General features: G+C 58.0%; 8 protein-coding genes across 8 annotated transcripts in view; 1 reads left to right on the top strand and 7 right to left on the bottom strand.

Moving 5' to 3' along the window:
• TRAVEDRAFT_65160 (SPX-domain-containing protein) overlaps nt 1-1,584 on the bottom strand; it is a 4,349-nt gene extending 2,765 nt beyond the window's left edge. The window contains exons 1-9 of the mRNA XM_008041306.1: nt 1,438-1,584; nt 1,320-1,385; nt 1,162-1,263; nt 761-1,105; nt 682-690; nt 414-617; nt 302-362; nt 214-252; nt 42-160 (exon numbers count right to left, since the gene is read on the bottom strand). Coding sequence (XP_008039497.1) covers nt 42-160; nt 214-252; nt 302-362; nt 414-617; nt 682-690; nt 761-1,105; nt 1,162-1,263; nt 1,320-1,385; nt 1,438-1,461 — 969 coding nt within the window. The 5' untranslated portion in view covers nt 1,462-1,584. The remainder of the gene's footprint in view (nt 1-41; nt 161-213; nt 253-301; nt 363-413; nt 618-681; nt 691-760; nt 1,106-1,161; nt 1,264-1,319; nt 1,386-1,437) is intronic.
• A 1,993-nt stretch (nt 1,585-3,577) lies between these two features.
• TRAVEDRAFT_59004 (uncharacterized protein) lies at nt 3,578-5,600 on the top strand (the record flags this gene model as incomplete). Its single annotated transcript, XM_008041305.1, has 7 exons — nt 3,578-3,696; nt 3,749-3,850; nt 3,911-4,019; nt 4,266-4,392; nt 4,490-4,683; nt 4,736-4,878; nt 4,937-5,600. The coding sequence occupies 7 exons, from the start codon at nt 3,578-3,580 to the stop codon at nt 5,469-5,471; spliced, it is 1,329 nt and encodes a 442-aa protein (XP_008039496.1). The 3' UTR covers nt 5,472-5,600.
• Nucleotides 5,601-6,366: 766 nt separating this feature from the next.
• On the bottom strand, nt 6,367-7,086 carry TRAVEDRAFT_48281 (uncharacterized protein; the record flags this gene model as incomplete). Its single annotated transcript, XM_008041078.1, has 2 exons — nt 6,367-7,026; nt 7,078-7,086. The coding sequence occupies 2 exons, from the start codon at nt 7,084-7,086 to the stop codon at nt 6,367-6,369; spliced, it is 669 nt and encodes a 222-aa protein (XP_008039269.1).
• Nucleotides 7,087-7,987: 901 nt separating this feature from the next.
• On the bottom strand, nt 7,988-9,303 carry TRAVEDRAFT_72393 (GroES-like protein; the record flags this gene model as incomplete). Its single annotated transcript, XM_008041304.1, has 5 exons — nt 7,988-8,107; nt 8,170-8,570; nt 8,630-8,831; nt 8,895-8,973; nt 9,041-9,303. 5 exons carry the CDS (start codon nt 9,301-9,303, stop codon nt 7,988-7,990), a joined length of 1,065 nt encoding a protein of 354 aa, XP_008039495.1.
• Nucleotides 9,304-10,792: 1,489 nt separating this feature from the next.
• On the bottom strand, nt 10,793-12,086 carry TRAVEDRAFT_65157 (uncharacterized protein). The gene is made up of 4 exons (XM_008041303.1): nt 11,800-12,086; nt 11,611-11,701; nt 10,870-11,546; nt 10,793-10,810 (listed from the first exon to the last, which is right to left on the bottom strand). Exons 2-3 carry the CDS (start codon nt 11,617-11,619, stop codon nt 10,872-10,874), a joined length of 684 nt encoding a protein of 227 aa, XP_008039494.1. The 5' UTR covers nt 11,620-11,701; nt 11,800-12,086; the 3' UTR covers nt 10,793-10,810; nt 10,870-10,871.
• A 1,302-nt stretch (nt 12,087-13,388) lies between these two features.
• Nucleotides 13,389-13,980, bottom strand: TRAVEDRAFT_29398 (uncharacterized protein; the record flags this gene model as incomplete). The annotated part of the gene is made up of 1 exon (XM_008040912.1): nt 13,389-13,980. A coding segment is annotated over exon 1 (551 nt), but the record flags the coding sequence as incomplete, so codon positions are not given.
• TRAVEDRAFT_125421 (uncharacterized protein) lies at nt 13,953-14,929 on the bottom strand (the record flags this gene model as incomplete). The annotated part of the gene is made up of 4 exons (XM_008041302.1): nt 13,953-14,028; nt 14,084-14,324; nt 14,381-14,508; nt 14,565-14,929. Coding segments are annotated over 4 exons (810 nt in total), but the record flags the coding sequence as incomplete, so codon positions are not given.
• Nucleotides 14,930-16,172: 1,243 nt separating this feature from the next.
• TRAVEDRAFT_29397 (uncharacterized protein) lies at nt 16,173-17,240 on the bottom strand. Its single transcript, XM_008040911.1, has 2 exons — nt 16,677-17,240; nt 16,173-16,648 (listed from the first exon to the last, which is right to left on the bottom strand). Exons 1-2 carry the CDS (start codon nt 16,723-16,725, stop codon nt 16,386-16,388), a joined length of 312 nt encoding a protein of 103 aa, XP_008039102.1. The 5' UTR covers nt 16,726-17,240; the 3' UTR covers nt 16,173-16,385.
• Nucleotides 17,241-18,616: the final 1,376 nt, after the last annotated feature.

Below are 18,616 nucleotides of genomic sequence, written 5' to 3'. Positions count from 1 at the left end.
GGGGAGGGGAGGGGAGGGGAGGGGAGGGGAGGGGGACGTACGGTCTTCTGCTCCATGTCGCCATACCAGCGTAGACGGACCGCCTCTGCGCCTTCCGTCTTCTCCAGCCGCCCGAGATAAAGCTCGAGGTCCTGGTTGTCGAAATAGATGGAAGAAATAGCTAAGAATTGAGAATTAGCGAGCGAAGCAGCCCCCTCGTGATAATATGCGTACCTGCATCCTTCGGCTCGAACTCCTTATCAGGATTGAACACTGGCAGCTGGTCAGCGGGATCACTGCGGTCGTCGAACATACGACTTACCTAGCACAGGCAAATGCTTCAAGATGGCCAACTTCAAGTGAACCAGGTTATCAGGGTGGACCTACATGACACTCCAGTTAGCGCGTATCATACAGGCACTCGGCACACGTACCCAGTACTTCGTCGTCTGCCGAACGAACGCGCTCTGATTCCCGCCGGCACTCGAGTCTCCTTGAACGGGGTGACCGCGGGTCCGTACGAGGTCATATAGACGCGACAACTTGACGATAAGCCCGTCCCAGTTGTACTTGTAGAATGGCCGTTTCTCGAGGTACCCTTGGATGAACGTCGGCTTGAGCGGGCGATTTGTTTGTTTCTGTGCCCCGCGTCCAGAAGTGAGCTCCGAGCCGAACCGAATAGAACTGTAAGCGAATACGTACATCGTGTTTCTGCCGCCGCGAATGGTCGTGTGACCGGCCATATCAGAGCCTGGAGGGCATAGAGCTTTATAGGACGCACCTTGAGAATCTTCATGAACCCGGTGATGTTGAGCTTGGTATACAGTGCGAGGTCGTGCACGTCTGCGACAAGTGTAGCAACCTCTTCCTCGAGAAGAATGAACTGGTCTTCAAGCGCGTCGACAGACAAGGTATCGTCCTCGTCGTCGGTATCGTCTTCGTCGTCCGAGCCGGCGTCCTGCGTCAGCCCACTATCACGCTGCTGTGCCTCTGGGTCGGCCGAGGCTCCGTTGCCATTCCCACTGCTGGACTCCGCGTGGTGGTGACCATTTGCATACTGAGAGGACGCAACAAGACGCTTGACGGCCTTTTCGGCCTCGTTGATGCGCCGCGAGAGCTCATAGGTCTACAGGGGTGCGCGATAGGGAAGAAAGATAAACAGGGGGGTCGCGGAAAGCGCACCTTTGTCTTCTGGAAGTTGTGGATCTTGTCCAGCTCGCTCTCCAGCATGCGCGTGAATTCACGCTCGTCCTGGTCCGACCATGAGCGTCCAGTGGTCCGCGCCTGTAGCGGAAGACGTTAGTACGCCTGCAGAATGGTCGTGTGCCGCAAAGTTGAACCTTGAGCTCGCGCTTGAGCAAATTGTAGTCGATGTAAAAGGGCCGCCATTCGTTGTAAAGGTCGTTCTATGCGCTATCTGTGAGCTATGAATGGCGTAGAAGAACGTGAACAACCGACAGAGATCTTGCGCCCGAATTTCATGGCGAGGGAGGCGGTGAGAAGGGGGAAGGCGACACGGCGGTCGTGGGCGACTGGGCTGGGAGGCGAAGCGCAGGAGAGGGAATAAGAGAGCCTTATGGACCGGGTGCGCCGAGGAGGTCGAGCTGCAACTGGCGAAGAGAGCGAACGTGCGTCGGCTGTCTCCTCTGCTCAATTCCCAAAACGTCATCTCGTCTTCCTTTCTCCTGGCCCGGTCCGCCGGTTCATACTCCGCGATCTGCATCTACCCCCGCATATCGGCCGTTCTAGGCGCGCCGCTTGCTCAGACCGACGGCTTGGTTTCCTCCGCTCTCTGGCAGGCCTCTTGTACTCGAGCCGTGACTTCAATGGGCATGGCTCATGCTGGCATTATGGCATACACAAAAAGGCTCGTACGTATCTGCATGCGTGTTATCTTCGAAGGCCAACGCAAACTGGACCGGCAGTCGCACGTCCACAGGAAAATTGACAGTGCTCCTCAACAATCTATCGCCCCTATCTCCAGACGACCGCCCACTCAAGTTAAGAACTATGTTCATGCGGAGAAGTCAAATTTTCCCCCTTGGCAATTCAATATTCTCTCTTGTCCTGTAATCGTTCTGTTCAGGATCTAGGTCTACTGGACTCTACTCGAGTCTACTTGCCGCTTAAAGCTGCGCATCGATAGCGGTCTTCATGAATGCTAATCTTTCCCCTCGAGGCTCGCATATGAGGCTTTCCTGTGCGCTGTAACCCGCATCCTTTGAGATTCGAGGAACACGAGGGTGCGCAGGAGGACTCGCATATGGCAGGCGCACGGTCGTCCGAGCATACGCTGCGTTCTGCGCCCGTGCGTGCCACCGCGCGCGGTGCCCATAGACCTAATACATTTGGCGGCGGCCACAAACGCGCCAATATCCCACCGAATTGGGTTCCGTGTCATCTGCGCCGGCGCGTACGTTATTCTGCTCTTGGCCTGCGGGAGAAGCAAGTCATTTTTAACGCGCAGAATGCCGAACAAGGTGTGGTGTGGACCTACAAGTCCACATGTTCAGGAACCTGCCGTGGTTACCCACGTACTAGCAGGGCGAGCATTACGTGCCGGTAGCTGGTCCAAAGGTGGCTCTTGACCTACTTGATCCTGACAAGTGGGGTATCGATGACGGCGTTCGAGGCCTCGTTGCCGGGGAACTCGTAGGCACTGGCCCGCTCGGAGTGGACTGAGGCGCGCCGCGCCCATCCCGTTCGGTTTGTACACGAGGATCTTGTGGTTGCTTTGAGCGACGAATAGTGTGGTGTTAACTGTTGACTGTTACTATGCTTAGGATAATCGAGCATAAAATAAGGCAGTCTTACATTGGCCATGGCGTATCGCGGTGTACTGTAAGGAGATCGTGGGTCAACAGATATAGACGTATGAAACTATCAATCATAAAGTTGAAGAGCAGCACGCGGTCGTGTAAGTAGTTTGAACGCTATGCTGATGGTGGCTGTCCCAGCTCGCGGGAATATAAAAGAGGGTTCAGCGCCAGCGACAACGCATTCGGGAGAGCGTACATATGCCTCGTAACACCGGTATGTTTGCCGCCGAGTCGACTCGCCGGAGGGTATACCACCCAGCGAAGAGCCGTGGCAAGTCCGCTTTAGGTAGCGATGCAGCTCCGAGGTGCTCACTAGCATACATCAATCCCTTCCTTCAGGTTTTCGGCACCGCCAGAGAAGTCTGAACAGGTGCAAAGATAGCTTGTGAACTCAGCTTGCCCTTGTCGTGTTCGAGACGACTCGAAGTCGGTTGTGGCGGGCAAGAACCTAGTGACTAGCTGCAGGCGCATCGAGCCCTTAACGAGCGTCGAATGCACCATCCGTTTAAGTCTATGTCGATTTATGGGGTTTTAGCGGCTTGTGATAGTCATAGAAAGTGTTCTCAAAGTTGTGCAGCTTGGAGGAGTTCAGAGTTGTGGATGAGCCCAGTGCTCGCGCAGCGCCACCAACGTGCGTCGGCCAATGCCGGCGATCTGTAAATGTTATCTCGGCTGTTGCCCTACACGGGAGCCCGGCCCGCCAACCTCCATCCGAGGACGCGCTGAGTCGGACGCGTCCAAGTCTCGCAGGCCTGGTCCACCGTACGCCCACCACCGCCATGTCCAGAACAGCATCCTCCTCCCGTCCTCAACCACCAAAGCATGCAGAGACGAACGGAAAGGCACGCGGGGCCGATGATGTTGTTCGCACCAAGATCCTCCTTCTCGGCATGCGCAGGCAAGTCCGCCATCTCCCTCAATGCGACGTGAACTGGAGCGACGGTGTGCAGGAGCGGCAAGACGTCCATCCGCCAGGTCCTATTCAACGACCTCTCCCCGCGTGAGACCCTCTATCTGGAAACCACGACGCACCTAACCAAGCACACTTTCGAGTGCGTACCTCCCGCGCAACTCAGCTTTCCACTCTTTCCTTGACGAGCCGCCACCTTCAGTACGGTCATCCCGCTCGAAATATGGGATTGTCCAGGGGACACCACTCTGGAAACTCTCGATGCGCCCCTCACCCAGTTCGCCACCATGATATTCGTGATTGACATTCAGGTGAGCGACTAGTCTGATTTCACGGTAGTAACACGGCGCTCTTCAATATTCGGGCCTCTGTCTTCATCGTGTTCTGCGTAACTACCTTGGGTATAAGATACCCTCGATTCACCGGTGGCCCCGACCCTTGGGCCATAAGTTTCGTTCATTCTTCGCCATCGTCACTGGTTTCCGCACTTTGCCGTGCCAGACACCCTGCCGGTGCTGCACTTGTCGCGCAACGCTGACATCACATTGACTTTCTAGGACCTATATCAGCAGCCTATCCAGAAGCTCGTCGACTTTGTTATCACCGCCTATCAGGAGAACCCAAACATGAATCTCGAGGTCTTCGTTCACAAGGCGGATGTCCTCACCGAAGAGTACAAGATCGGTCCGTCTCGTGCCTCCCCTTCTCTTCGCAGTGCGAGTCGCTCAAACTGCCCCCTTCATGCTTGCTTAACCTCGAATTCTTATATCCATCCATGCAGAGAACTTCAGGCACATCCAGCAACGGGTGCTCTCCGAATTGGCATACATCAACTTTGAGTACGAGCAAATCCCGATCAACTTTCAGCTCACGTCTATCTACGACCATACCCTCCACGATGCCTTCTCACGCGTACTGCACAAGCTCATCGACTCGCTTCCGTATCTCGAGGACCTCCTTAACGTCTTCTGCTCGGTGGGTCATTTCCCTGCGCATCAAATTCAAACCGAAACCAACTATGGAGTAGAATTCACAAGCGACAAAGGCGTTCTTGTTTGACACCAATTCGCGACTTTATGTCGCGACGGACGCATCCCCCGTCGATCCGCCAACGCACAACCTCTGCAATGACTACCTGCAGACCCTCAACGCTTTCGGGCCACTATACAAGTGCGTCCTTTTTACCCTTGCCCCGTCTGGTGTACACATCGCCTTATACATCGCCAAGGTCCATATCGGCGAGCCCTCACCGCATGTACCCGCCCCCTCCAGACCCCACGCCCCGCTCAGCAGGCCCATCTGCCCCTGGCTCCCCTAGACCACCAACAGCCGCCGGACAATCGCACCCTACCTCGCGCGCTCAATCCCCTGCGCTCTCCTCGCATCTGTCTCCCCGAATCACGGACTCGCTCCTCCCACCACCCCTCACGACCAGCCCCGGCGCGATCGCGCCGCCCAGTCTCCCGTCATCCATCGCCCCTTCTCTGGCTACGCCTGCATCGCCTGCCCACGCCACGCCCGCGCCACCGAAGCCGCGATTCTACCCGTCCGCGGCTGCCTCGCTGTCCCCGACTGCAGCGGGCGCGGGCACGACCATGACGTACCACCTCGTCGCGGATGGACTAGCACTGCTCGCGCTCATCCCCGCGGGAGTCTTTGCGGCGCGTCGAGGGCTCGTGGAGTACAACGTCGTGTTCTTCCGAGAGGGCGTCCAGGAAATCTGCGCGGTGGAGAAGGACGCGCGGAAGGTGCCGGTGGTGTGAGCAACCGGATGGCGTTGAAGGCGCCTGGTTCGGTTTTTTCCTGTGCGAGGTTGTATATGTTTTCTTGTGCTTCATTGACGACGTCCTAGTTCAAGTCTTGGGTGCAGTGTACTTTTACATATAATCTGCTATTTGGAGTCTATTCTTGTAACATCGGGCGAGCGTACGCGTGTGCTCTTCAAGGTTGCGATGGGGGCGGTGGGACATCTGTCCCCGTGCTACCTTCGATGGGATCTAACGCTTACGCTGACATCTGTCCAATATCTTTTATACATGTTACTTGGAGGTAAATATCGTGTTCCGGTCCAACACGAAGTTGACCACCTGCTCATGCCTCAGTTCAGCTCTATTTGCTCGTCGCGCGATCTGTTGAGTGGAGCATACGGTCGCGGCGAATTCCTCACGGGGTGCGCATGTTGTATTTCATATAGACAGCCGCCACATTATTGCGCAGTCCAAGAAAATGTGTACGATCTTGCGCCCGTCACAGTTAGCGGAGTTGGTACGTCGTCGCGAGGAAACGCGCGACGCGTGCTTCTTCTCCCCAATGTTTCCGCAAGATACTGTGAGCGCGTTCAATGGCTGGCCCTCGGTACCACGCTGATGGTTAAGAGAGAACGATGAGAAGATGCATTGCTGTGTGAGCCCCTCAAGCTGCCCTATGGCGCTATATGGCCAGTGGTAGGCGTTGTCGCCCAGTGACACTTATGATAGCAAGTCGAAGATTCGCGTATGACGAGGCAAGGTCGGTTGTATACATCAAGAAACGCGGAGTACGATGGAGTATCGGCTGGTCTACCCCCCAAGAGGGATTGAATAGCTTGAACCCCTGAAAATGACGGTTCGACGTTAAATCTTGGACTCCTAGTACAGTGCAAAATTACAAACACACCTCTCATATGCCCATCTTGGAGAGCTGCTGCTTTGCCCACTCCGTGAGGTTCTCGCGCTTGCGCGTGAGCCTATCTCCCTCGTTGTTCGCGCGCGCAACAGTATTGACGTGCATGGTGTCCACCCCCTCGTTCGTCAGCTCGGTCTCCGTCGTGAGGTAGTCCTCGCTGTTGATCTGCACGGTGCACGTCTTGCGCTCGATGTCGTACCCGCCGGGCGAGCCCGCGTTCCACTCCTGGTGCCACGCGTTGAGGATGAAGAACATGGTGGTCCGGAACGTGTACTGGCGCTGGTAGAACGTGAGCGTCGACCGCGGAGGGACGGTAATGGTCATCGTCTTCGTGTCCGTGGACGTCGTTTCCTTTGTCGTGAACGTCTTCGTCGAGGCGTCCATGCCGACCGAGAGGCCCTCGAATGCGGCGCCTACGTGCACGGCGACTGTGACCTCGGTGCCCTGGGTGACCTTGAGCTCCGTCGTGTAGCTGTGCTCGTACACCTGTGCGGCGTCGGTGCGGTTCTCCCAGGAGACCTGACGCATCCAGGTGGCGTCGACGAGGTAGGTGTCCACGGCAGCGTATAGGCCCTCGTTACCGGAGTGGGTCACGATGGTGGTGCGTTCAGATTTGATCAAGGCATCACCGCCCGCGGGTTTGCTCACGATGTACTGGTAAGATATCAGTAAAGCGTCGTTGTTGGAGGACGAAAAAAATGTCACCTTGCTCATGATGAACTGTGAGACGGCGTCGACTCGAGAAAGGTCTGGTGCTGTGGTAGCGATGGAGGATGGCGATGCACACCGGGTTGGCGTTAGAAATGCTGGTTAATGGCAGACAGATCTAGTATATAAGTGCACAACAAACGCGCGTGAGCCGTCAGTCCTGCGGGAATAACTGGGGCATCCTCGCGGCTCAGTACATCTTCTCACATCGGGTGTTTCATGCTGCCGAGTAAAGAGAGTCAGACACCGGAGGTCAAGGTAGAGGAAGGATACTAAATCTTACCATTTGCATGCCGGGAGCACGGAGCCCACGGTCACATTTACGCGAGACAAGCATGGCGCCCCGGGCTTAGTTGCGGCGTAGACACAGGAGGTGGTAAGACCGTGGAAGGGAGAGTGCCCTGGCTTCGCTAAGCGGCGGCGCAATTCAAAGAGGAAGCGAGTAAGCTTGAGGCGCGGGTGACGGGCTCTTCGGGCTGACGATTGACGGCATAATCCTGTAGTATACCGAACACTTTATAGCAGCTGTCTCTCCGGCGGCATGGAGGTGCCGCCATACCCATTGCTTACCACCGGTCCTCGTCCTCGTCTGTCATGCGGAGACATACGTGTCACCGGACGTGCTTGACTCCGGTCGCTGCTCTGCACAGACAAACATCTATGCCAGGAGTGCCAGGTTTCGGGAGCAAGCAGGAGTAGAAAGCCTGGTGGCGACGAATGTTAGCAAGGAGCTCATCAAGGTCGCGGAGGCTTGAGCGGCTGTAGAAAGAGCGCGTAGGTAGGGGGCGTTCATCTGTGCACCCGCCATGTCCGGTCAAAAAAAATGCGGCATCATCATAATCTGTGAACGTGACATGGTACAGGTTCAAGCGGTGAGTATATCAGTGCACTACATGCGCATCGCAATTTACAGGGTCTCTTGTGGATGAGCGACGAGCTTCGTCCCGCTCACCTGGTCGTTCTTCATGCGCTCGAGGCCGTCGATGATGCCTGCGAGGCCATTAGGAACGACCTCGACACGGTTGGGCTAGTGTAGTGGACAGCGAGTCAGCCCACCTGCCACTATATGCTAGGATTGACCAAACGTACCACAACCTTCCCGGTCTCGAGCCACTCCGTGAGCCGACTGTACAGCGCGACACCGACCTCCCTGTTCTCCGGAGTCTGCACGTTTCCAAACGTGGCGACGATCGTCTTGTTGTCGCCCGCTTTCTTCGCGGGGATGATGTCGGGGAGGGACAGGACGAGGTACCCGCCGGGCGCGAGGACGTCGTACGCGAGTGGCTGCGTGTCTGCGAGAGAGATCGCGTCGTAGACGAGCTCGACGGGCTTTCCCCCTGCGATCCTGGAAACTTCAGCCTGGATCGCGGCTGCTGGGAGCGTGCGGTCAATGACATGTGTCGCGCCGAGAGACTTCAAGAATGCCTCGTGGCGGAGGGAAGCAGTTGCGATGATGGGCGAGAACCCGGAAAGCTTCGTGACTTGAATAGCTGTACAGATATCCAGGTTGAGTCAGAATGCAATGCGTAGATGTGGAATGTGGGCGTACCGTACTGGCCGACGGAAGACGCGCCACCGATAATAAAGACGGGCTTTTCGGCGAACTTGGTGATACCGCCTTCTTCCCAAGGAGCAGGGAAACCGACGCTGATGGATTTGGCCTGTGGGTTATGGTTGTAGAGACCGGTCACGACAGTAGCGAGAGCGAGAGGGACTGTGGCCGCTTCATCTGTAGAGATATTATTCGGAATCTACAGCATTACATAGGTCAGCGTAAAAGCCTCGAATTTGGCAGAACGAGCAGCAAATCTCACCTTCGCCGCAATCTCAGCCGCGACGATAGCATAGTGTTGGAAGGTAGCTCTCGGATTGTCGAACCACCCTTGAAAGAGGCTGTAATAGAGTAAATTCCAGTTCGCCTGCATCGTGTGCACGTAGACAATCTCGCGAGGGCACTCACATTCTGTCTCCTTTCGCGAAGTTCGTGACTTCCGAACCGACCTCCTCGACGATCCCGGCGGCGTCCGTACCGCCAACGTAGGGGAAGTCCTTCACAAAGTAGCCGAGCAACTGGATCTTCCAGTCTACAGGGTTGAGCGCGGTGGCAGTGATCTTGATGAGAAGGTCTTTCGGGCCAGGAGTGGGCACGGGTCGCTCGCGGATGACCCACTGGTGACTGTGTTCATCCAGAAGGAAGAGAGCTTTCTGAGTAGTGGGGGCCATTGTGTGATATCAAAAGTAGTCGAAGAGAGTGAGGTGAGTGAGGCAGTCGATGTGGAATGGCGAATTGCGTACTAGTACTTATTCGATGGTGTTTATTTCTAACCCGCAGCGTGGTATATTATCAAGCACTCGTGCTGCGACAGCGATGTGCCCTGCATGCGTCAGCTACATTGAAGATGGAATAGTGGCGCCATCATGAAGTAGAGAGTGGATGATTAAGCAAGAAGCGAAGCAAGTAGGGCAGCCGAGCCTTAGCATGGTTCCGAAAGCGCACAGCACTTACTCACCTTCACGGCAAGCTGAGATAGTCCGGTAGAGGCTAGATATCCCGACAGTCGTACCGTGATGCTTAGAGCATCGCTGGACTTGCACACGAGTCAGCAATGAGTCTATGCATGCCAGCATGAGCGAAGTGACAAGTCTAAGCTTTGCACTACTTGCTCACCCGGGTAAATCTGGTGAGGGAGAAAACCGGGAAAACAATCATATTCTTCCTCAGTGTTGGTGCAAACGTAAAAAGCGGCCGTGAGGAGTTGAAACGTAGAGTATTCCGTTGGTCCCGTACGTCTGGCATCGTGGTACTTCGAAGACAAGTGGATAACGAGTCGCACTGAGCGCCACGGCAAACACCGGCGGACAGGCGCTCGCTCTTTAAGCTTAAGTCTGATCTACTTGCAAGCCCGGTCCGTACTCCATCCTCTGCATCCATCACAGTGCGCCTCGCGAGTCCACAACAATCCAAAGGGTCTGTTCTTCGTCAACCACATAGTCGCTATAGAGACTGGCAGTGTCGCCAGCGTCCGTGTCGTCCGATCCGGACTCGAGTGATTCCTCGCCAGATTCATCACTAGACCCGTGAAGCGGGAATGCGATGCAGCAGCCCCTATTTTGAGCCTTCAGAGGGTGTGGATAGATCGTCCCTTCGCGGACGGCTTGTAAAGCATTCTTGAGGCCATGCCTTCCCGCACTGGCAGGCGGCTCAGGCACCTTTCAAAGGAAAAAGATCCAGTGTATTGACATATCCCACCGACATACATGACTCATTCGAGACGATATTGCTTATACAGCTAGAAAAGGGATGCAGAACCTATACTAGCCATCGCACAGACACATATAGCTACGGGCACTAGACTCGTTGCGTGTGCTCCGACCAGACCAGGACGAAGCTTGGTTCGCCAAATGCTACTGAACTAAAATTGTCAGTTGTCAAAATGCACTCCCTTCCAGATGGGTGCGCGCCCATGAGCGTCGAGAAGCAAATGGGCGTAGGCATTTGAATTTTTGAAACCCCAAAGGGCGAACATTGAACCATGCCGATGATACTCGTCCCACACGGATCAAGCATATCCCACCGACATACATCATGACTCATTCGCGACGATACTATGTATACAACAAGAAATGTGGCCGAAGAGCCTCAAGTTACAGCACAGGCACATGTGACCGCTAGCACCGAACTCGTTGCGAGGGCCTGAACTCCGAAATGTTGGGGGCAAAGCTTCAGGCCCTGGAACGAGGCAGACCTTTTAGCCCTGAACGCAAGCAGCACAAAGCGAACACACGTACCATCAAGCACCAATGCGGTTGAGCGCGTCCCTGGCCCGGGTCGTGAGGCCCGAGCGTGCGACCGTCTGCCTGTCGCTCTCCTTGTTCGCCCGGGGGTAGGTCTTGAACTGCACCGCGCCCGGCGTCGCATTCAGCTCCTTGTCCGTGACGAGATAGTCCCCGCTCCAGATCTCCACAACGCACGTCTTGCGCGAGAGGCCGTCGCCGCTGACCGCGGCAACGTTCCGAGCCACGCTCGCCGTATCCATCACGAAGAACATCTCCGTCCGGAACTTGTAAACGCGCTGGTAGAACATCGCCTTCTTGCCCGGCGCGGCCTCGACCGTGACCGTCTTCGTCTGCGGCGTCGTCGTCTCGTCCGCCGAGAACGTTTTGATCGAGGCGTCGATGGTCATGGTGAAGTCCTTGAAGGAGGCGACGAGGGGCACGCCGCCGTTAGTCACCTCCGAGCCTTGGGTGACCTTCAGCTCGGTCGTGTACTGGTGCGTGTGCGACTGTGCGGAGCCGGTCGTGTTCTCCCAGGAGCCTTTCAGCACCCAGGTCATGTCGGTGCAGTAGGTGTCGGCGGCAGCCTGCAGCGCCTCGACCGCGTGATTGTAGTAGATCGCCAGGAGCTTCGTGTTGACCAAGGCGTCGCTGTCCGGCCTGACCACGAGTGCCTGGGAGAATCCGGTGTTCTGATCATGCATATGTATCAGCATACCATCGAAGCTTGACGGGGGGCAATAGAATAATCCTTACTACGTTCATGATGGCTTGCGTTAGGTTCTCGAGAGCGGGTAGGCGTAAGAGTATCGGTGGACGTGCTGCGACAGAGGAGGGGCTGTTGCTGCTGAGCGTCGGTGAGCCCGGGCGCGGTATTTAAACACATCTCGAGCGGGCCTGTCCCTTGCACGGACAACTCTCTCGGGACAATTGGTGCTTGCTCACCGTTCATCACGTCTGCTCAAAGCGGCTTCGCATGAGCGGCGTCTGAGTGCTACCGAGCAGCCCGAGTCAGACGACGACAGCGCACGAGAAACCAGGAGTCCAAATCCCGTCTACAAGCGGGGTGCTGGAGTCCAGACAATGTGTACGTATTCGGGCGACGCTACATATGCTTCAGTGACATGTGCGGAGAAGGGAAGGTCACCGTGCGGGAGTCCATGAAAGGAGATTCGCTATATGCAGCGACGGGGTTCAGATGATAAGGCGGCCATGCTTATTCTATGAGCAGGCCAGGGCCGCCAGATCGATTCGTGTACAATTTGAGGCTTTCGTTTCCGCCCAGAGATGGCGGCGGCGGCGGTTGCGTAATATGGAGCGAATACCGAGGGTCAGACGACGAGAGTGCACGATGCGGAACGAGTGCCAGTTCCCTTTTACGAGCGATTGGGGTGCAGGGGACGCATGCGCGGCATTCTGGTTGAATTAAATTGCGGAGGGAGCTTCGTAGCAGTGCGACCAGTAGATGAGCCAGAAGACACGCCGTACCTCGCTACCTGCAGACACGGTCTTTAGCAAATAGATCCGGAAGGAAAAGAAACTACTCAATGGGCACCAACTCGAGCTTGCACGAGCATTTGCAATTGTCATGGCTGATCTATAGAAGAGTCGATGCATCAGATATCATCCCGTCAGTGCGGCGTGGAGGGCGGTGGAGGATGGCTCAGATTCTGGGGCATCCGCTACGTCCAGGCGAGCTCACGATCGTCACAGGAGTACAACGTGGGGCCGTCGCATTCCCTGGCAAGAGAGAAAGAGAAGGAAATACTTACCTCGGCGGACTGCGTAGACAAAGCATGAGTGACATTACGTCAGTACGTCGACTGGAAATTTGACGAGGCACAATATGGATGCGCTTGGTCGCTTGGACAAGTAGAGCAGTGAGTCTGCCAATGCTGTAGAGTGAGGGGTATAGATATATCATCATGGCGATGACACACAGCTTTAGTAGTGACGTGTGCGGATAACGGAAGCCCACGGTGCTGGAAGAGAGGCTCGGTGTTGGAGCAATTGAGAGAGATTCCGTTGGTCCCGAACGTGCCGTCGTGGTACGAAAACAGAGGGATTAACAACAGCGTCTAGTACTAAAAAGGGTTTCGTGCACGATACATACTGAACGCCGGCGAGCAGGCGCTCGCTCACTCGAACCCAAAATCCAACCGTAAGGTATACTCACCAGATGATGTACAGGAAGATGGCTGATCGGTTAGCGTTGAATTTGGGGCTTTCGTAGAAGCACATCTGTGGCTACGTCACTAAAACGCGTCGGAAGAGTGGCTGTCTGAAGGCCCGGGATAGTTGTAAGTAATTGATAATATGAAGGTAGAATAATGATAGACATAGCGCTACAGAATGACAGACAAGGCAATGCCACCAGCACCTGCACTGGGCAGGGGTGTGCACGGTTGAGTGACCTCAAAAGTACAACAAAAGGACATGTCCCAGAGACTTCAGTCGCGACGATAAGTATATGTAGCGGGCATCTCCTCATCCACAGTTTCATACCCGTCCTCCCGTCTCCCCAATTCGTTGATGTACGCCAGGCTCAGCGTGCCACTACCCCACTCGGGCGTGTCTTCCTGGTGAGCGACCTGCACCCGGGCCGAGCCATGATGCTTGCGGTGGTGGGGTTCCCGTGTGGCACGATCGTAGTCGTTATACTGGTCGTCCGGGTTCGAGACGTGCAGCCCTAGCCCCCTGGACCCGCGGCGCTCCTTCACAGGAGCCTCAACCTTCTTCGTGACGGACGCAGGCATGCGCTTCCTCTCTCGCTCCCTTTCCCGTTCCTGCTCCCGTTCCCGCTGCGCTACGAGCTCGGCCACCTCGCGCTTCTCCGTGTTCGACGTCCAGCTCCCCTGCGCGCTGATGCTTCCGCTGTCCGAGTCACTTCCGTGGCTGTAGCCCAACTCCGGCTCGTACAGGTGTGCCTCGTCTGCGTGCTGCCCAGGGCTCGGCATGGGGCCGATCTCGCGCCGCTTCTCGCGCCGGGCGCGCATGCGGGCGAGGCTACGGCGGCGCTCTTCCATCCACGCTTCCTCTTCCTGGGGCGAAAGAGTGGGCGCTCCGTCAGGTGCCGTCGGGATGGAGAAGTGGTATCCCGCTCCCATGAGGACGTCGAGGATGGGCGCATGAGACCGAGTGGTGGTCATGCGGTGCGCGAAGGAGCAACCGAGGCTGGCAGTCGAATCGTCAGCGATGGATGGTGAGGGTTATCCTGAGCGTCACTTACCCCGGGCCCAGGACGAATTCGCCACCGAGCTGAGATGCATCGCCACCCTTCTCCCAGACCGGCATGCCAACACGAAGCGCGTTGCGCACGACCATGGCGAGACCACCGATGGGGCCATGCCGGCAGTAGTCGCCCTTCTCGCTGTCAGGGCCCGGGTCGTTCGTACGGAGCGTCATCCCCAACGCTGCATGCAGCCGGAGGGAAGGATCGGTGAACATAGGGATGGGCGTACGGAAAATGTCTACAATATGACTGATGTCAGTGGTGCCACGTAGTATACAGACGGTCAACACGTACGTCGATATGATTTGATCATGCCATGGGAGCCATTGCCTATGAGGATGAAGTCGATCCCTGCGCGTTTCAGAGCCTCGACGTCCACGTTCCGCGAAATGGAATACATGTAGTCCTGGCAGTTCGGGCACCTGCACACACGTCAGCAAACGCGCACTCTGCACAGCACCTTGAATAGAGAACGCACCAGAAATGCCGGATGAAGATCACGATCGTCCTCCGGTCCCTGAACAGCTCCCCGAACTGCACGCGGAGGCCATTCTGCGCAATGACAGTGAGCGCCGCCGCGCGTCCGATCTGCTCCCGGGAGAGTCCCGCATACTCGTCGAACGTCACCACAGCAGGCTCCTCCTTCCGCCGGTGCTGCCTGCGCGCCTCGCCGGACGAGCGCGGGGGCGCAGAGCCGCCGCGCGCCGGGCCGTTCCGCGTGTGCCGCCCTGCGTTAGTCGACCTATACGGGTGCGAGAACGTCGTCGAGGGCGTGTTCGGCAACGGGAGCGGGGTTGACTCCGTCGACGTCGCGTACACGCGGTGCTGCGGCGACGCGACCATGCTCTCGCTCGCGCTGTTGACCGTCGTCCGCCCGAACTCCTCCGTCCCGTTCTCCCCGTCGTGGCTCAGCTCGGACGGCTGTGATTGCATGCGCGCGTGCATCTGCGCCTGTGTCTGCGTCTGTGTGTGCACGTGCGTGTAGGACGACGGTGGTGGAGGTGGAGGCGGGGCAGGGGCGGGCACGCGCGTTACGGTAGTCGTCGTCGGGATGGGCGGAGACTGAACGCGGGACGCGGCGGGCGGGGATTGCGCGCGGACAGCAGCACTGGTGATCGCCGCTTCCTGTGGTGATTGCGCGCGCCCGGGCGGTAGATGCACGGGCGACTGCATGCGGGCGGTCGTGCTAGTGTGCTCAGGGGATTGCGCGCGCGTCGACACGTGATGCGCGGGCGGAGGTGTCTCGGAGCGGAAGGGCTGGTGGGCGTGCTGGCTCTGCGCGACGAGCGACTGGCCTTGCGCTGTTCTGCGCACGGATGCGTACTGGCGAGAGGTAGGATGCGGCGTGCTGGAGGGCTTTGCGCGCGACGAGGGACTCGCCACGGATGACGGTGGGGGCTGTGCCGTCTGCGCTTGCAGGTTGGTGCCGATCTGGCTGGAATGGTATGCACGCTCCTGACGGTCTTCCGAGCGACGCTGCTGCTCCCTTTGTTCGTGTCTGCTCTCGTGGGGCGTCCTCGACCGAGGAGGTTCCGGAACGGGGGAGTAGGACCGCGGGGAGTCTGTCGCGTAACTGGTGAATACAGTCGGCTGAGCGACGGGCGGGGTGTGCTGGCGGACAGGCTCAGGTACCCGCGGAGCCGAGAAACCGCGAGGGAGCTCTTCCAAGTATACAGGCGGCCTGACGCGTGGAGGCGGAGGTAGTGGTGGCTGTGGCAGTGGTGTTGGAAGGTCGTGGTCTATCCTGGAAGGAGGGGAGAGCGGGAGTGGCGCCGGCGTAGGGGGCTCGTCTCGACGAGGCGGAAGAGGAGAAGGAACCCGGCGAGGAGCCGGAGGAGGCGTCGGCGTGTGGTGGCGAGCAGGAGGAAGGGGTGAAGGTATACGGCGAGGAGCAGGTACGGGGGATGCACGGCGTTGCTGGACAACCGGGGAAGGTACTCGGCGAGGCTGAGCGACAACGGCAGGTGAAGGGCGTCGTGGAGGCGCAACCGGCGAGGGACGTCGTGGGGGTGCAGTGGGAGAGGACCGATGTGGAGGTGCAACAGGCGAAGGCACCCGCCGAGGTGCCGGATCTGATCTCGGAGGAGCGGGCGGGAACGTTATTGTCGGTGCGGGGTACTGTGGCGGGATGGGAGATGGCGAGATGAGAGGCACGACCACCTGCGGCGGTATAGGTGAGAACGCGGACGTGGGCCGGGAAAGCAACGGGTTAGACGATAGTGGCGGAGACGGGGACGATTGCTCGTAGTCATGTTCATCAGGGTGAAAGTGCATAGAGCGTAGTAGCAGCGCGTCCGCCTCAGGTGAGGGCGGGAGACTCTCGGGAGGTAGAGAGCTCGAGTACGCGCTTCTTACCGTGTCTGGCGGTGTGCGATGGCCATCGCGGATATGATGGCGAGGTGGCTCCGGAGACGGAGGGGACCGAGACACACGCATCGACCGCTCGTCCCTGGGCGGAGTTGGGAGGCGCGTGTCTTTCCGTATGGGCGGTAGCGGCGAGTCCTTCTTCGGCAAAGGAGTAAGCTCCAGTGCTTGTGCGACTGTCTGTGGCTGCTGCAGTGGCTGGGGAGCTTGGGGTCGGGGCGCATACACAGGCATAGGAGGATGGGGCGGCAACAGCTGAGGTGAAGGCCCGCCATACTCGTCCGAGTCGGGGTAAGCGACGAGCGTACTCGCCATGCTCACATTGTCCACCGGGGAGGGCGAGGGGCCGAAGACGAGGTTGGGCAAGGGCGTGATCCCCAGGCTGACATGACTCAGACTCTTCCGGTGCGCCATCTTCGCCCGCTTCCTCCCCTCGGAAGGGCCGTCGGCGCCCGAGGCTCGCACTACTTCGGGCATATCGTGCGAGTGGCTCGATTCTGCCTCTCTGTCCCTGTATGTGGCTGTGCTCCTGCTCTCGGACGAACCCTGAACGAACGAGCCGCGTACCGTTGAATCGCGCACATGCAACCTCCTCGTCTTGATTGTCACCGGCGGAGACGGATCGGAGACCTTGCGGTCCCGGCTGTACAGCGACGACCTGCGAAATCTCCTGGAGATGCTATCCTTCCTGTTGACGATGCTCCGACGCCTGTTGCCCCACTCGGGCTCCGGTTCAGACTCACCGCGGGGAAGGCGCGGTCGAGGTGGGGGAACAGGAAGCGGTGCAGGGGAGTCGGGCTCCGTCTTTCCGAGTAGCGAGGGGAAGTCGGACGTGAGGATCTTGGACAAGTTGCGTCCTAGCATCCCGTTGGAGATCACCGTCACTTCAGGTACTGCGTACCCAGCGTCGCTATCGGGCGTAGCATGCTTCGTGGGAGGCGAAGGCGACGGCGGTTCTCGTAGGGCTGCTTCGGGCGATAGGGAGCGCGACCGGTCATGGACGCTGACGCTGTCTGAGGTCAGAGTTCCGTCGTCCGGCGTCATGGGAGGTGTCGGTACGGTATGGACGGAGGACATCTGTTGGTGGGTGTGGGAGTCGACCGTAGACGCAGTGTGGGGTGGGTGGTCTTGCTGATTCCTTTGCCCGTAGACGACGCCATGAGATTGACGATCATCATAGACGTACTGGTTGGACAGATGAGAATCGTCCGGCGCGACTGCGGTCTCCTGTGACGCAAGATCTTGAAGGACTGGCTGCACAGGGGTGGCAGGGAAGGCTGATATAGTTTGCGAGCGCCTGCGGTAGTGATATTCGCGGCTCGAGAGCTTCTCTGACGCTTCCTGATCCCGCTCCTGAGGTCTGCGCGTCGGAAGCGACGAGGAGCCAATATCCGCGTCCGAGAAATAAGACGTAGAATCCCTCGCGGGCCGGGTCCGCGCACGTGGTGGACGCGGTGGCCTGGAGAAATCAGAGTGGTAGCCGTCTCGCAGCTGGTCGAGTGCGTCAATGCTCCTCGCCGCGTGGAGAACGGTTCGGGGAAGCGAGGGGAGGTCGGGTAGTGCGTGCTGGTTCAGACGGACATGGTCCACTGGCATAGGCGGCGTGTGCGTCGGCGTAGAAGTGGACGGGTTGGTACCGCCATATTTCTGAGACGAGTGGGCGCGCTCTCGTAAAACTTGGAGGGGCGCGAACGGATCGGTGGGGTCCGGAAGGGGGTACTTGGGCGAGTAGGGGAACGCCGGCGGCGGTTTGCGCTTGATCCTAGAGGCCGAGCGGGTGTCAGAAAGAGTGGCCATGGCGTCCAGCGCTATTTGCCCGAGCACGGTGAGGGATGGAATGGCCCTGGAGAGCAGTAGCGACATCCCTCGGGGAGGGCATGCATACCTTTATGTAAACGCGACATGCTCGTGTCGGCGGTGCGGCGAGGAGATTAAACATCTTCGCCGCGCACCACACGGGGGAAGAGCCCGGTACAGCAACGCTGCTTCCGCGCCGCGCCTGTGCAGTGGACTTGCGTGACCTGCCTCGGGGACAACCTCTGCCAATTGGGGCCGATCGAGCTTCGGTGCTGGCGCTGATCCGTGTTCAACTCAATCTAGTCGGGAACACAAACATCCGCCGACATTTGAAGACCCGCGAAATGAAAACAAGATGTGTGTATAACA

This window comes from Trametes versicolor (assembly GCF_000271585.1).
Source record: "Trametes versicolor FP-101664 SS1 unplaced genomic scaffold TRAVEscaffold_7, whole genome shotgun sequence".
NCBI classification, from domain to species: domain Eukaryota; kingdom Fungi; phylum Basidiomycota; class Agaricomycetes; order Polyporales; family Polyporaceae; genus Trametes; species Trametes versicolor.
The sequence above is the reverse complement of the archived record's forward strand: the minus strand, read 5'-3'. Positions and strand labels throughout refer to the sequence as shown.